Source organism: Anomalospiza imberbis, chromosome 2, assembly GCF_031753505.1.
Source record: "Anomalospiza imberbis isolate Cuckoo-Finch-1a 21T00152 chromosome 2, ASM3175350v1, whole genome shotgun sequence".
NCBI classification, from domain to species: Eukaryota; Metazoa; Chordata; class Aves; order Passeriformes; family Viduidae; genus Anomalospiza; species Anomalospiza imberbis.
The window spans coordinates 67,050,478-67,068,422 of NC_089682.1; the positions used below are offsets into that span (position 1 = coordinate 67,050,478).

The 17,945-nt window shown below is 38.6% G+C and overlaps 1 protein-coding gene across 6 annotated transcripts in view; it reads left to right on the top strand.

The window, feature by feature from the left end:
• SLC36A4 (solute carrier family 36 member 4) overlaps window positions 1-10,261 on the top strand; it is an 89,102-nt gene extending 78,841 nt beyond the window's left edge. For 5 of the 6 annotated variants that reach the window (XM_068181519.1, XM_068181522.1, XM_068181520.1 and 2 more), the window contains one exon: window positions 7,284-10,261. In XM_068181519.1, the coding sequence (XP_068037620.1) occupies window positions 7,284-7,591 (308 nt within the window). In that variant the 3' untranslated portion in view covers window positions 7,592-10,261. The remainder of the gene's footprint in view (window positions 1-7,283) is intronic. The other variant, XR_010996347.1, reaches the window with a different exon arrangement.
• Window positions 10,262-17,945: the final 7,684 nt, after the last annotated feature.

Below are 17,945 nucleotides of genomic sequence, written 5' to 3' on the forward strand. Positions count from 1 at the left end.
TATGAAACAGGGAAAGAAGCCTGAAGGATAAAGATAAGTAATTTTTACTATTCCTAAAGGTGTCTTTGGCGATGTTTCTCCTTCATATTTATGTATTTATGGAGCAAAGTATATTAGCTTGAGATTAAAGCTAAGTATGTTCAATTTCATCTTCACCACATTATTTCTTGCTTTATGTGGTAATCAAAAGGTATATAATGAAAATTTTATTTTCAAGGGTAATGGCAAGAAAAACTTTTTAATATAAAAATTTTAATACAAAATTATTTGAATTTATTATTGCTTTTGTTATGAAACAACGAAGTAGCAGCCATGTATCCCTGCTTACTTTCCTGTGGGATAGCTTGATATACACAGTGCATCCAAGAGAAAGATTGGGGAGTATGGAGTGGTGATGGTGAATATTGGAAAATACAACTTTTTAGCATCACTGGAAGCAACATGGCTGGCTCTTCAAGGCTTAACCACTCCTCTTGACTCTTTTCTTCATTTCTGCTCTCTGTAGAAAAAACAGTCTTGTCCTTGGATAAGCAAACATTAATTTTTGCTTGTGCAGTTCAAAACCTTTCAGCTGTCTCAGAGCCACAAATTATTTTGAGAGAGTGAGACAAAGAGGACAAAAGTTCAATTGTGGACTCATTTCTGGTGAGCCTGTAGAATCAGAAGGAGACTGCCAGTGGGGAGTGTCAGTACTCTTATGGTCTAGGATCATCCATTTGGAGCTCAGTATTACTGAGTTTTGCTGTATGCTTTGCATTCATTCTTTGAATCCAGAAATGCATGTTAACAGCTGCCTGCATTATTTCACTGGAGAATGTCTAAAAAGATTTTTTATGATAAAGTATCAGCAGCAAAGCTCAAATAAATTTACTGCAGAGACAAATTAATAAATAAAATGGTTCAGATCTGACAGCCTAAAAGAGGTGCCATTTCTGACCACATGAATTGTAGTTAACTAAATGGTCAAACACATTTACACCTAATCTGGCATGTGCTGTGCCAAGCACATCTGCCTCCTGGTTTGATGAAGATCACTTGGTACTGCAGCTCTGGACGAACTGCAGCGTGAGGACGTTCCTTAGCCTCTCACAGCCTGGGTTTCTTGTTGGGTCACTACCCAAGGGGGTGCTTAGTAAAAATACATTAATTCTGAAGATCTGATGGGGACAGGCAGAACAGGATGAGGAGGCCAAGCTGCCATTAACTACTACTTGGACATTTGGCTCAGAGAGAGAAGTCAGTCTGGGTGGTCCCAAGGAGGAGAGTAGGGGAAGAATTGCATCGTAGCTGTGTCACTGCTGCTTCATCCCTGTCCCTGTAAAGTCACACCTGCTCACACAACCTCCTGCAGTGAATTGTTGTGACATTGGATTTTGCTAAAATGGGTGCAGTTTGTGGAAGCAGAAATCTGAACTAACTGCACTGCCTGAATGTTGGGGTTATATAGAACACAGACAGCTTGAGGGGAGTGATTTTATTAGTGGAGCAGGAGGGGAATGCTGCCTTGAAACAGGTGTCTCATACCAGTGGTATGTGCCACTCCTTTGCCCTGGCTGTAGGTATTTAAGTAGACTGGTAAGAAGATTGGACTCAATGCTGCTGTTAAATTGCTCTTTGGTCTGGTGTCATTCTTCATGTGTCTTTCTGCTTAAGGAATAGAAGTAATAAAAACCCTTCCAATAACAGTTGTGAAATCTTGGGTGCAAAGCGGTGTAAAAACTGAATTTATTTACATGTTTGAGAAAAGTGGAGGGCTCTAGGGACAGGATGGATCCGCTCATTCCCTGAACTGGGCCCTGCTGTGTGTCAGGGCAGTGTCCTGTGTCATCTCTCCTTGTGAAGGATAAGGATATTGAAACCATCTTCTCCTGTATGAGTTTGGTCTTTCCTACTAACACAGGACAAAGCAATCAAAAATGTGGTGGTGTAGTGTGAGGGCAAGTGATGTGAAGTACTTTATGTTTCTGTCTCTGATACTGTGTGCTGCAGGAAGATAATGATGAAGGAGTTTTTCATTCCAAAGGGAACAAAGCCAAGCTAGATGATGTGTGTGGTTGTCCTGTGTGCGAGCTGTCCCTCTTTTTCTCTCCAATGTGCAAGTAGAATTTGTCAGCTCATAGTATAACTGCAACATGTCTTCTGCTTTGTTCCTTTTCCCATTTAGTTTTGATTTTGAGATTGAGCAAACTTAAAACTATGCTTTTTAGAAAATTGGATTAAGAAAATTACTTTTCGTGAAGACAATCTAAATAGATTTTTAAAAAATCATCTTCTCTATGTATCTTATATTCTTAATGTCTCAACAGCTGAGATAAATGCCACCTAAAACCCTATGTTAATTATGATTCTTAGCAAAAAAAAAGTCAAATTCTAATTTGCAGTTATATAATACCAGGATCTTTAACTAAAATCCTTTTTAAAACTGCATGTATCAACACTTAAATGATTCAATAATTATTAAATAATTCAAATGTTCTTAAATTATGATTTGCGTTGGTTTATCTGCAGACAGGTAAGAGTTTCTACTTGGTCTCATATTCCTCTGTACATGTGTATCTAAACAGTTTGGTGTCCACTATGGAAGGCATTCTTTTTTATGAATTTACATGAGCAACTTCTCATGGAAACACTAGATTTTGTTAGGCTTTGACTTTCATTTTTAAAAGGTGAATAGTTTTAATTGTAATGTAGGGCTTGAGAAGATGACATTACCTTGACTTCCCAGTTGTCCAGCCTGCATGTGTAAACTCCTTGCAGCCAAACTGGCTGAGCCTTCTGGGGCAGTCCATATTAGAGAAATATTTTTCCATTCTCACGGGAGATAAAGGAAAAAAAAAAACCTTGGGCAGTGTGGAGGGAAGTGTTGCAGAAAAGGAGGAGGGAGTTGGAAGAAAATATGAAGGTGCTGCATTAAGGAAGAGGATCCAAGAAACACTGCAGTAGGGGGAAGGGAAGAAAAGGATGCCAGATAGAGTGGCTGAGCACTGCTGCAGTAAAGAAAGATGGACAGAGAGGGCAGCCTGGGATATTAGATTAGGAAAGAGGATTCAAGCTGATATTTTGAATTGCTGTTTTACCTACAGGCAGAATTCTTTGCATTTTTAACTCCCAGAAGGGACCCTTTCCTTGCCATATCATAGACATCAGTGTGCTAAGAATACAATTTTATTATGTGTTTTTAGAAGGTCATATGGATGTCAGACGCCCATCTTTAATACATCAATGTTGTAGTCTGCTATCTGGTCCTGGAAAAGTGGTGCAAATAGAAAGTTTGGGGTATGCTGGCTTCCTGCAGGACGGGGGCCTCCTCAGCACTGTCACTGCCTTTGAAGAGAACTGGTTGTATGTCACTTGAGACAATTACTTTGCTTTTCAATTGTGTGAAGTTACCACTCCCTAGTAATATAAAGCATTTTTTGTACTTACAAGCTCCCAATCTTTTTGACTATGCCTATTTATAAAACCTGCTGTTAGGACAATTTGCTTGGGCCATACTACTGATCTGGTAGTGTATGTACTACTTCTTTTTTTCAGATGCAATATTTGAATACCACTGACCTGGTATTTTTGTCAGAAGTATGTTTGAATACCTAGATAAAATCTAAAGTCTGGTATTATCAGAAAAATAATTTCTTTTATTGAAGAAATATTAAACAGCTTTATTATTGAGGAAAAGGAAAATATAGCAGAAATTATTATTAGTGTTTTAAATTTCAATTGGTTTCTGGCTTCCTAAATATGCTTATAAATTAATTATTTCCTACTAGAAATATGGAAATAAAGGCTTTTAAAGTAAGCTCTATGATTAAAGTGTTCAGATGAAGTCATAATATGTTTTGCTTTTGAACTATCTATGGATAGGACCAAAGTTATATTCAGTCTTCACTTAGATCCATAGATTCTAATTACAGCTGTGCCCATCCTGCTCAGCGGTTTAGTATGGCATATGCATTAAATTTCTGATATAAATAAGGCAGCTCAATATTTGATTACTGGAGGGAAGATTGGAATATGGTAATCACCTATTTGACTTCATCAGCAGGTATAATGCATTTAGGTTGGGTGGAAATGGCAAAACTTAGTTTTTCCCCAGCAATCTCACTGGAATTACCTCCCAACAAGCAAGGCTGGCAACTAATATGCTGATTCTGTAACAAAAAGTTGTAAAAGAAGCAGCACTACAAAATAAAGAGAATAAAATTAAGCGTATCTTCCCACTGGGGTGTTATGTCCCTTAAGAAAATCTAAACATTGTACTATAGCATTCCTCCCCTCAAAAAGTCTCAGCTGACCCAAATGTGGAGCTACATAGCTGAGAGGGGCTGGAGAAACCATGAGTTGTAGTTTTTGAGATTAGACTGCAGAGTTTAAGGTAGAAGCAATATGTTTTTATCTCTGCAGAATGCTTTGGTCCTATGGCCCCAACTCTTTTATTCAAGCCTGGAGACAATTTAACCGCCAAAAAAAAGTGTCTTATTAGTAATACAGAACTTACTTCTTCAGCTGGGTTTCCAAACCAGAAGGTTTCATGACTGCTGATAAGGATTCTGAATTTCTTCTTTACATTTTGGAAACCTGCTGGGAAAATCAGGCTCCCTACCTGTAGGAATGCCCCATGTTTGCTTCTGGAAAAAGAAGCCCTTTCTTAACTCTTGAATACATTCTTTGGTAGGTAATAAACATGCATTGTGTTTCTCTTGGCTTGTTAGGGAATAAATAAGACACTAATTAAAACCTTGAAACACTTTTCTAAACCTCCTCCCACAGCAATATCCAGATTCATACAAATTTGTATGAGTCAGACAAACGTTTGATGAGATTCAAGTCAACACACTGCATTTTGTTTTTCTGTAACTTGTAGCAATTAGAAACTAGAGTTGGATTTTTTTCCAATTAAAAAACATGAAGCATAGTCTCATTATTTTAATAAAGCTGAGTGTTTGAATCAAAACTATGAACTATAAATTAATGAGTACCTTCTAAACTCTGGACACATGTGGAACTGAAAGAGGTCTATTACAGAAGTTGAAAATCTATATTTAATGAATACACCCACTACTTCTATTGAATTGCCAAGATAATAAGTGTGCAGCCCTTTCTTTTACTTTAGAACAACACATTCAACATAGTCATTAGCTGAGAGTTTTACCAGACACTGCAGTACACTTCAGATGCACTTTTCAATTACTTTTGGACTCTGTATGGCTGTATAAGTATCACACTCACCAATCTGGTCTGAGTGCTCATCTTGTATTGTTTGTGTATTTATGGTGCCTACTTTTGTGGCTTGAACAGTTATGGCTGCAAAAGTTACATTGGTGGGTATTTGGTGACTTTTATTAACTTTGGCATAATTCCTTTCTCATTTCGTTCAGCTTTGTCCTGGATAATGCATAAACATGTGACATTTCCAGTCTTCAAATGTCACATCATGTTAGAGAAGAAACTGTTTGGCATTGAGTAGGTCCGTCCTAACAGTAGAATAAAAAACCTGTCTTACCTATTTTTGAGTGCCAGGGTGTTTCTAAGTTTTCCGCTTCTGTCTCTGCTCAGTCTTTCTCTGGTGAAACAGTGCCTCTCGTATCTCTGTAGGATCCCGAAGTGTTAATAAACTGTAGTCATCTCAGGTAGGAACAAGTTAATTGATTTTTTTTTCCTGGCAGGTCTGTGCATGATATGTTCATTTCAAATAGGATGGGCTAGTGAACCCACTCTACCTCTACCTTTTAGTCTTAGCTCCTTTTTATGTGAGAACTCTATAGTTACATGTTTCATTAAGATGTGTAGCAAACAGTTGCCAGGTAGCAGTGGACAACTGTTGTGTTCCCTAAGTGAATTTCGAGAGTATTTTCCAGTGCAGTTTTCCCAAAGTTATTCTTAGTTCTCTCCATTCTCAATGGAGAATGTCAACAGGAACATCATTTGAGCATGCTGCCTTTCCTAATCACAGTGTGTCAGAATTTGATGCAGCTGGTGCCACACAGACCACAGCAAAGAGTCTTGCTCTGCAAATAGAAAGCACAACTTCATGGTTATGCATTATAAAGCTAATACACACCTTTTGGTTTTCATCCTCACATGTTTTATGGAGATCTCCTTCCTGCTTGTTCATTGCTATAAATGGTCAATGAAGTTGCTGTAAAACCAAACCTGCTTTTATTTTAGCTTCAGAGTGAAGAAGGGAGTTTTGGAAGAACCAAAACATATTACATGGTATTTTTTGTGTGCTGGTGGCATTTACACCTCTTTTCCCCTTCCCCTTTCTTTATGATTGCTTCTTTGTCTTGATGAGATGTGGTGGAAGGGTGCAAACAGGCTGATGCTGTGGATGTTTACACTAATGTGTGATAGTTAAAAGGCAGTATATTCATGGAAGAGAAAAAAGACATTTCCACCACATACAGGGGTCATATAGAGGCTTTTGAAAGCTGTTTTCTAATCCAGGACTGAGAACATGACACAACTGGTGTATCTGAGTTAATACTAGGGGACCTTCCCAGCCAAAGCGGTTAAAACCAGAAGTGTTTCTGGTCCAACATGACAGATTCTGTTTCTGTAACTGTTGTAGTTTCAGGAGGTGACACTGGCCAAGCTTAAAAGGATTAGTGGGCCTTGTGTTCAGACTCCTCTTGGCAGGGCCGAGTTCTTATTTGGTTAACTAGGCAACATTTACAGGGAAATTTTACAGACTGAATGCAGTTGTACAAACCAAGTTTTTTCAAGTTTGTAGGTAAAAGTCATTTAAATTACTTTGTGACTGCCAAGCCATTAACAGGCTTTGTTAATTTTGAATAATTTTATGTGATTTTTAGATTATTAGATTATACAAATAAATAGACAGTAGTATGTTTTTGCCCACTGTCTCCTGGGCAGCATGCAACAGCCCTGTCTACTCTTCCTCAGCTTTTATTCTTTCATCCTAAAAATCTACCAACAGCCAAAAAAGTAAAACATTTCCTTTGCAATTTCATATCATTCTTTTCTCTATGATTTGCAGGCCAAATCTCTTTACTCTGTAAGTACAAGAATACTTTAATTTGATGCTCTGCCAGCTCATGCAGAAATTCAGAATTGAAACTGGGTCTCTCAGACGAGCACAAAGATGTGGGTTACTGACAGATATGTGCATTCATCTTTATAGTGTACACCACATGGAGCTGGAAAAATACTGAATGATGGAGCTTTGTAAAAAGCCTGAACCACTTGATTATGTATTTGTTGTACTTTTTTTTCTCATGAGGACATTGAATCTGAAGCCAACCATTTATCCTGTTGTGCTTTAGGTGCTGTAGCAGTTCTGATCCCTCGCCTAGACCTGGTGATTTCTTTCGTCGGAGCCGTCAGCAGCAGCACTCTGGGACTGATTCTGCCACCTCTGGTTGAAATCCTCACTTTCTACAAGGAAAACCTAAGTTTATGGACAATATTTAAAGATGTTTTTATAGCTGTTGTTGGATTTGTTGGATTTTTAACAGGGACATATGTGACAGTTGAAGAAATAATTTATCCTGCATCCACAGTTCTTGCTAATGCAACAGGGAGCTTTCCTGCAGATGTAAATGCTACAGACTTGGTGGTTGGGTTAAAGTAATTAACCAGGCACTGTGAACTACTTTGTTCATTAACAAGAAATTCTTGACTCAGGACCTGCTTTCAACTACTGGTACTGTGTAAAGAGGTACAGTTTGTAAGATGTAGGATATACATGTGAAAATACATTATTTTTTTAGAAAGTAATTATATAGCTCTTCTGGACTTTGAATGAAAAGTTACAAGATTTTGTTTTGTTTATCAAAGCAATATTACTTTCATGCAAAAACATTCAACATCACACACGATAAGCAGTTTATTTTTGTACATCTTGGTAACTGTTACCCTGACCCATTTTTTACACAATTTCTTTATCCTTGATTTCAACTATACAAAAGTATGAAATGCTTTATTTTTTATTACCTGTGGCTTGAAGTCTGTAGACTACATATCTATATTTCTATTGAAACATATAATTTTTTTTTTGCATTTTTATGTTCTGCCTTAAGTAGTACCTAACATGCTCTTTATGTATTTTTGCATCTTTTGTCTATTTTGGAAGAAAAAAACCAGTAAGTTCATAAGTTGCTATCTGAGTAGAAATTAGTTTTGTTTAGCAAGCCTGCACGCTGAGTCCCCATGTACAATCCTGATTTTCAGGGTTCATATTTGACTTTCTGTGTCACACTTCAGAGATGACTTTCACTCCAAATGTTGAAGCACTATTTTTGGTCTTGTTTTCTAAAAACTGTAGTTTGTGCAATAACATAACTATTTATCATAGTCATTCCTGTTATGAAGAAACAAATTTTTCCAAGGAATATTTTTAATCATAACATTCCCCCAAGAAATATTTTATGCCAAAACCTCTCCACTGTAGTCATACAAATTAAGATAGAAATATATGTAATATTTTGCCTCCCTTCAGTATATTCCTCAGAAATTTACCATTTGGTAATCTACCATTTGGCATTACAGTGCTAGAGTAATATACTGCTAAATATATCTATATTTATATTTTCTCTTAAGAATATTTCCACTGTCATCTACCATCTGGTGACTGTAATGAGCACTTTTATCTCCTTGTGGATGAGGGCATTTCTGATAGGGATTTGTTATAGCATGTAGTTTAAACTGCATGTATATGTTAAAGCAATAGTTCTGAGTAATGCTCTAATTTTGATTTAAGCATGGATAAAGTTTAATGCTTGGCAGACGCTTGGAAGGGATGAGTCTCTGCCTGTGTGATACCACAGAATCAGCCTTTCTTATGGAAGTGCCACGGTGGAGCAAACACGGGTAGTTAGCAGAGAAGAAAAAGGTAACTTCAGCTTTTCATCTTAAAGGTTTTTTGGTCTTTAAGCTGTTTTAAAAGACATTAAATCTCAGTGTTTCCATCTGTTTCGTAGTGAATCTGTTATTTACCTAATGCATATGCTACACACCGATAGAATATATTTCTGTGAAGCATATTTTACTTGACATGAAATACTTCTGCAAGAAACATCTTTAGTAGGCTTGAGAGGATTTAAATGCACGTTACTTTTCCTCTTGATTTTTCATCTGTCTACTTGTGTATTGGGAGAATAAAGGGCTTTGAAGTCCATTCATATCTGTTCTGCTTCAGCTGTGTCCTGGTGAGCAGCTCTGAGACGGTGCTTCTACCAGGGTGCAGAAGGACTGGTCCAGTTCAGAGTTTGGTGGTGATTTTGTCAGGTGCAAGTGAATACTGCCACAGTTCTGTCAATGAATATTTGCTGAGCTGGATACCTACGGCCTACAGAGGTGGCCCTTGTACCCAGTGAATGTAACATATCCTTGTGAAAGTCGGATGACTAGTTCAGAAGCTTGATAGGTTTGAGGGCTCTTAGCTTAGCCATCAGACCTTGGACAGGTTGGCCTGCATATAAAGCCATGCACATCTTCCTGCTCTGACTGCAGTGCAACCTGCAAAGCACGGGTTTCCAGAGCAGTGAATGGCCAGCGGCTGACCAGGTATGAAGTAGTGTTTTTATGCAGTTGGCCAGTGTAGCCAAGTCTAACAATGTTGTATCTTTTGAATCTTTAAAATGTTTATTAATATATTTTGCACAATGTCAATTTTCTCCTACAGTGTAGGATTTTTATAATTTTAACACTCATACAGTGCATTTGCATGGCCTGCTCTTTCAGGCAGAAAGAGTCAGGAGTCAGAGTGTCCTTCTTTGGATAAGATTAAAATGTCATGTGGTAAAAAACTATGTCTGACTAATGAGAGTGTCCTGTGAAGCGTTGCCAAAGATTTAAAAGAGGAAATTCTGACAGAAACCTCTTCTCAATAAGAGTGTTCATTCTGCTTTTAAAGTGCTGTAATATTAGTTGCAAGTTAAGAAGCAGGGAATGAAACTGAGAGATTTCAGAGGTATGGTTTACATTAAGGTATATATTTAAGATGGAAATGTATTTTAGCACAAGCTAAATTAAACTGCAAGATCTGTGATTAGCTTATGTTCCTGACAAGGAGCAGAAAGCTATTGTATTTATGTACTGTACATAAACTTATATTTTACAATATAATATTGTTAACAGTTTTAATGTAATTTAATCATTAGCTGCACTGCAGGTAACTGGATAATTTTCTTTTCTGTAACTGTTCATCCTCAAGTATTGGGCAAATAAGAGGATGGATTTGCCTGATGTTCTGTAAAACTTCAATCTTCTCTATCAATAAAACTACAAATTACCCTGCAAACTCAGTGTTATCCTGCCTGTCTCCACTACTGCATCACTAGAGGAAATAGCTGTCCTAATGCAGAATTTACCTTTGAAGTTGTCCAAGGAATGGTGACTGATGTGAGACTCACAGGCAAGCTCTAGAGCTGATTTTTCATTGATAATAAATCTCATTTTAAAGTCACATAGGAACTTTTGAAAAATCCCACCTTCACTCCAAGGGTTTTCATGAGGGCACAGTTAAAGTTAGGCTTCTGCATCTTTTTAGAGGTGCTGTAGTAAATTAATTAATTTATAAATGTAAAAAGAGATGCAGGTGTTCCCACTGAAATTCCAGTTCCTATTTAGGAAACCACAAAGAAAAATACGGGCATTTTAAAATTGGACAAGCCTGTACATATTTGCTGTGGACATGGCCTTATCTGTAAGGATGGAGTGCTGTCTCAACATGTTGGCAGAGAAGGGAAAGTGTTAACTCTGAAAACTCTTGACTAGAAGAGAGGAATGATATCAGTTGATGGACAACCTAAGAGATTCCACTCAGCTCATCTCAGGGAGAGTAAAAATTAAGAGGAACATAATAGAAAAGGGATTGTTTTATTAATTCTATATTAAAATATTTCCAGATGAAGGACTAGAGAAGCTGTATACATCACTCACTACCATTCTATAATTGCTGGAATGTATTATGGGCCTTGTCAGACCTCCCATTCGCATGCTTTAATTTATTTGGTTCTGTATGGATTAATCAGTATTTCTGCTGCTTACAGATTTATCAAGTGTCAAAGGGTTCTCTGGTAGAAAACAAGCAATACAACTTACACCTGTTGAAGTTCATTTTTCACATGCTGTCCATGGGAGAAACAACTGCAACATCTTGTTGGGGTTTCAGAAAGGGAGGAGAACCTTCTCCATGGTTTTGTGTGTTATCTACAGATGTTCTGGTCATCCTGGACCTTCTTAACATGACATGAGAAGTAGTAGCTCAGTGGTTTCATCTCCAAATTCTAGAATGCTTGGATGAGTAACATCTGATAGCAGTAATTTTTTTACTGTTGGTTTAATTAGTTTTTTCCTAAAATGCTTTTATTAACAAATAAAAATTGATCTCAATTTACAGTCCGTAGATTCCATCCAAGCAGGCAGTAGCTGGGGTGTAGAAAGCAGCATCTAGGTAGACATTCCATTTTGAGTTCAGCAAAAGTTTCTCTGCATGCAAAAGGAGGTGTCTCTCAAATTACAGAAAAAGAATCTGCAAGGTTATGTGGCAAAGCACTCGTCTCCACAGACACAAAGGAGTGCAGAGGCTCAACTGTGAGGGGATGAACCCCACTTCAAATAAATTCACCTTGTTCTTACAGGATAAGGATTAATTTCAAAGGAGTAAGTTTCACAGGTTGTACCAAAGGATTAGGAGCCAGTCTTGTAGCACAGCAAGGAAAGGGAAGAGGAGCCCCTGGTGTGGCTAAAGACCAATCTTTGTCAATGCAAAGGAATGGGGGAACCAAAATATTCTCATCAGAGAAATGGAGCCCTAACCTGTCTTCTTCTAGGGTTTTCACAGCACAGTAATCAGTCCATGGTCCAGGTGAGAAAATCACCAAAGAGCACTGACTTGTGAGCATCTCCCAGGATAACTGTACAAACTGAGGACATTACTGCCTAAAGGGGCAAGAGAGCACCTGTAGGATGGATGGGAAGTGTATTTTGGACACGTACAGGACTTGTAATAGAATTTGGAGTAGTGACCAAAAGTGGGAGAAGAATCAAAGTGCATTGGGATAAGTGGAATTTTATGATTCTGTGAATGCAGAGATGAAAGGGTCTAGTCAATCCCATGTGAGCCAGGAATGGTGAATACAGGTGTCAGTCTGTCCGTGCCCTGTGCCTGACCAGTACACTCTCTTGCCTTCTTACTAAACTAGGACTGAATCCAGCTGTGCCTGAGCTTCTGTCTCTGAGTAGGAGTTTGGAAAGCAAGGGGGTCCTTTCTGTATCTGCAATGGGCTTCTTTAGTAAAATTTTCTGAAGCTTCCACTCCTACCCGTGGCAATGGCCCAGTACCTCCCCTGGAAGGGAGTTTCCACACCTGAGCCAGTTGTGTAAGGGAGAGCATTGGCATGATAAAAAGCATTATCCCACCTTGCAGGATCCACTTCTTATTGGCCTCTTCCCTTACCTGGCTTAAACCCTGATTGGGGTGTCTGTACACCCCATGTGCTTGTCAGGAGTATGTGCCCAGCCTCACTGTGTGCTGGACATGGAGCTGTGGCAATCTCACTTCCTTCCTGCTATCGGCTTTGGCAGCTCTAACAGACCCCCCCATATTTCCTGAGAAAACTGGTTTCTCTGGGGCTCAGCAGCATCGCCTCATACTGCTGAGCTTTGGGCTTTCTGTCATCTTGCAGGTAAAAGGTACATGTGCCCCCCCCCAGCACTCCTTTTCCTTAAGCAATACTTTCTTCAGTGGTTTTTAAAAAGCTCATTTGTTTCTTAGAATTTGTGGATGTGGTGTTTTGTGAGGTGTTTGTCATGATTTCTCTGGATAATTTATGCTGTACTGTATTGTCTCTTGACCTGATGGATTTATTTGACTTTGGATGAGTGAGCTCAAACTACTGGAGCCAGTGAAGTCCTTTCAGTTTTGTTCTTACATATGCACTCAGAAACAAAGTTTTATTTTGGAAGCATTCCCATTTGTATCTTAGACACTTAGGCAGAATTGATTGTTCTATATTTTAATTCTCAGCAACTTTCCAAAATTCAAATAATCTTTAATGTATCCAACCCTCTAAATGTTGACATATAAATGCCATTGGAAATTTCAGAGTTTATTGATTTTTTTTTACCATCTTCATATCTAATATAATCTCTTTGTAGAACACAACACTTTTTTTTGTTGGTTTCAGTTGCCAGCCCTGAGAGACCAGAGCCCTAGGAAACCAAGCCCAGTGCTCCTTTTTTCATACTTCCCCAAGGTTAATAAAATCATTATGAGGGTTTGTTAGCCTTTCAGCATAATTTGTGCTACACCATCTCCTCCAAACCCTATGACATTGTTACTGTTAATGGATTCATATTGAACAATAAATTATTGGAGCAATTCTTGCCCACAAGATAGAGAATCCATTTGTTCCTATTGCTGGGTAGGCTCCAGAGGGTGTCAGCCTAAGGCTCAGCAAACTTATTATCACTAAATATGACCCAACTATATACAGGAATAAGTCTGTCAATGGGAATTTAACTCTTTCACCTCGTCAGCCTTACAAGCTACCCTTCAAAGAGTACACTGCTTTTATCATACAAGTACTACTTTACTTTAATCTCCAAAACTTTGCTGAGACTATTTACTTGGATAGTTGGATCAGATTCATCTCCTTGCTTTCCCCTCACTTGGCAACTCTTTGTTGTTTCAAGTTTCTGTTAGAACACATGGTGTGTATGCTATCTCTGCAGGCTTATTGCATCTGAATGCTCTCTCTCCTGAGTCTGATGAGTCCATGATGTTTCACCCTATCTGTCACTGGGGCATTCCTTACTTTTCTATTTTTTAGTGAATTCTCTGTCATTTAAAGTTCTATATTTCTATTTTATTTGCTGAACTTATGTCAGCTTGGTTGAAATGATCTTTTTATATATACATATAAATATATTTCATATACATGTTTATTAAAATTACCCATTCTCTTCCTACCTAAGCTGTTTTCTTGGAAGTCAATGTTATGCCTTGCATCCAATGATCTTTCCTGGCTCAGAATGCAAGACTAGCCCTGTCCCTGGCTCTCAGACAAAATCATGCTACCCATCATGGTACTGTGAGCTGTTGTTTATGCTCTGCCTTGTTCATTCAAAACGCCTGTATATCATAAATGCATAGCTGAATTATATTTATTGTGAATCTCAAATTTCTGCTTGTTTTATTGAACCCAGGTGTCACAGCTGATTTTAAAAGGTGAGAATATGGGGAAGTTCAAGGTTTCAGCTGACAATCATTCTAATAAGGAAATGTGCCCATGTCCAGTGGAGTTATCCAAGAAACAAAATGAGGTATATTCCATTCAATTCAACTCCATGAAAGAAGTCTCTCAAGTCTGCCCTTGATAAAATCTCCTTAAAATAGCCATGGTCTTGTGACTGCAGCAAAGACCCTCAGGTAAGCTCCAAAAGCTGTTCACGGGGGGCACTTGGGCTGTATCTCAAATATCTGGAGGTGCCCTCTGGTCTCCAGTCACTCAGTTCAAAGACCTTGCCTGGGTGGGCCATGGCTCTCTTCTGAAAACACACCATTTGGGCTGGGGTGGTGGGATGAGAGCAGCACTGGTGTGGACCAGGTCTGAGCAGAAATGCACCTGAAAAAGCTGAGATGAAGATCCAGGCTGGAAGCTGGAACATCCTTCTGGATATAGTCCAAGTGCATGGGGACAGCCCAGGGAGATCGTAGCTAACAAGACCTGATCTGCTGTTGAGAAAATCACCAGCAACAAGCAGAGGCCTCAGTTCTTTCCTCAGGTCTTTATAGATTACTTTGGGACTCACCGTCAGTCCTGCCTATTCTCTACAACCTCAGACAACACACAGAAGGTGTGCTTTGTTCACAAAAATCCGTGCCAGTCAAGCTCTTCTTCTTCCAGATATTTCCTTCCCCCTCTATTCAGCAGACAGTTTCTGTTTCCATCAGATTCAGGCAGCTCATCATCAGCTGATCATCTTTCCTCTTTGCAATCGCATTTCTGCCATGTTCCATTATATTTCAGTAACATGCTCGCCTGGCACTGTCACATGCAGTGCCAGTTATTATCACAGTTTCTATGGTTTTGTCCTATAAATGTTGGCATCTTCTTCTGGAGACAAAGCTATAGTTCGTAAGAGGCTTGTCAAACATTTTATTACAGAACTTTTTTTCCTTTGTTAAATCATAAGTGCTACATTTCTTAATTAAAATGGAGCAGAATGACCCTTCTCAATGTCCTAAATTATAATTCTCTCTTTCTATATAGAACAGGGCTATGGATCTTGTGACTGCCAGAGGCCAGGCTGGCATCACAATTCTGTTACATCATGTTGTTCAATCTGATGACAAATGATCCCTTACAGACACTGCAATGCCAGCAAAATTTGCTGCAACAACTTTATTTTCGCAGTGTAGTTTGTTTCTTTTGGGGCTTAGGGGAAGGAATGTGCGGTTTGTCCTCCAGTGAGGTCAGCTACCCTGTGGCAGCAAACAAGTCTATGGCTTGCCTGGAGACTTTACTTTAAACTCTGTAATTTCTGGCATTGCAGTGGTTGTTGATTGCCATATTTCAGCCCTTTCTCTCACATCTCTGTATCTGTGAGAGAAATTGGGGGGTTTAATTTTTTTTTTTTTGTTGGGAATGTATGGTTTATCTTTCCCTTTCCATTTTATTTTAGAGTTAGCTGAAGTGATATGGCAAGAGTTGTAGTGATGTTCAATAAAAAAGTATGAATCAAAAGAGAGAAATGCATAAAGCCATCACAGTATTCTGAAATCAAACAGAAAGTAAAGTTCTTACTACCCTGAAGACAAGGTGCTGGGCTCGACAAGCAAACATAGCAAATAAATCTTTCCCTCAAGAATGTACCTGCCATAAAGTCTGCAGTGTTCTCGCTTACAGACAGCTCTAGCCCACTGTGAATTGCCTCAGAAGCATCTCCGTAAAATAATCTCAAGTGTGCTATGCTTTCAGGAAACTGGTCTGATTTTTATCATCATCACCAAGGGTTTAGCTTGCCATGGTAGTTAAGCAGATAAGAATAACTGACAACTGTTTTCCTGTTTTCTTTCTTCTTTCCCTTCTTCTTTGCTGCTGAAGGATGACACTTGAAGAGCAATAATACAATGTATTCCTATCAAAAGATCAAAACTAGGGGGGCAGTTACCCAGAACTGTCTGCAATACAAGTTATTTTTTTGCAATATCTCAAATCAGGCATAAAAGTGAGATCCCCAGGTCTGATAGCTACTTTGGAGAATCTTGGCTCAGATCAGCATATTCATACTTAGAAAGGGAGTTATGCATTTATGTTCAGTGCTCTGCACACATAGATGTGGATATGGGTGCCTCACTTCGGGCAATGTTTGCTGAAAGTTACAGGTATTTATTTCTGCTATTACAGGTATTTATTAGCTGCTACCTTACCCATGCAACACATGCTCCCCTATAGAATAGTATATAAGAAATTATGAGGGTATTGTCATCTCATGTTCAGTTACCTCCATCAAAGTTTGGCACAAAACAGGCTTTTCTTTTTGACTGATCTATGTCATGAGCAAATGTCATTTCTCTGCATTATGAAACACCTCCCCCTAGCATTTATTCTTATCTTCCTCTTTACTCGTTTGGGGATTTTTGGTGGTATTTTATGTTGTTTTGATTTGGAGTGGTTTTGGTTTTTGTTTTGGTTTTTGTTGTTTTGGTTTGTTTGTTTATTTTGGTTTGGTTTTTTAATAGAAAATTACAACATCATAGAAACTTTTGGCAAGACTCTCCTAATTTTTTTCCTAAACTCTGTTACTGATATGGGGTCACTCAGCCATTAGGAGTCTGGAGGATTTATAACTAGCAAAGAGCAGTATGCATCTTAAACCTTTATGTCTGTTTGTATATATCTACAAGTGTAGCTTCACTCTTCATTTTCTTAATTAATGAATAATCCTTACAGCCATGTGAGGAGCTTCGATATTAACTGATTTGAGATTTCTAGGAATGCTTCAACTTATGCAGCAAAAACAATGCCATGTAACAAAAAGGACTTCATTCACAGCCCCCAGCTCTGTTGGACAAACACCTACAGCTCTTGTCCTGTCATTTCCTCTTTCTTCCTTGCCAAAATAACATGGCAGGCACACATAGGTGCATTAGGAAACCAATCTTCCTGCCAGAGCATCTCGAGGAGCCATCACCTCATGCTTGCTTGTCTCAAACATCCCATTCCAATGGTTCTGTTGCTTTTTATAACCCAGCTGTGAATCTCAGGACTTCCATTCTTGTTTTATTGCACTGAATGGAGATAATAGAGGAAGGTATCTATTTGTTTCTAGCTATGGGTAGATGAATAAGTAGGTACCATCTTTATATTACACAGGCTTCAAAACATTTTAATTTAAAGAATTTCTCCTTTCGCACATTGCCGGACACTCCAGACCCTGAAGTACTGGCCAAATGTGGGAACACTTAAAAATGTAAACTTTGTAATGTCTTATTTCTTGCTCTTTCTGTTCTGGAGAGACATGGGGAGAAGACTCCGAAACTGAAAGGTGAGATCTAATGATAGAAAAGACTAAATTTCAGTCACAGTTGTAGTGTATATTCAACACTCAAAGGAACAAATTATGACTTCTACCTGACTTTTTTCTATTTTCTTCCTCCTTTCTCATAAATATTTATGGTCTTCTTGGCTATTAATTTTGAGAAAGATAAATTTATTACCTCAGGATGATTTTAATTTTCATTATTTTGCAGTTATCTATGAGTAATACCTGTGTAAATGCACTCGTCAGGTTCTCAAAGGCTGGCTTTCCATGAGGTTGCTCCTGGCAAGCAACAGATTTACAGTTTTCCCTACACCATCAAGTGCCTCCAACAAGATCTGCACAGCTCTGCTCTTGACATACTGGATCCACAGCCTCTCTGGGCAGCCTGTGCCACCAGTGCCTCACCACCCTCATAGTGAACAGTGCCTGGT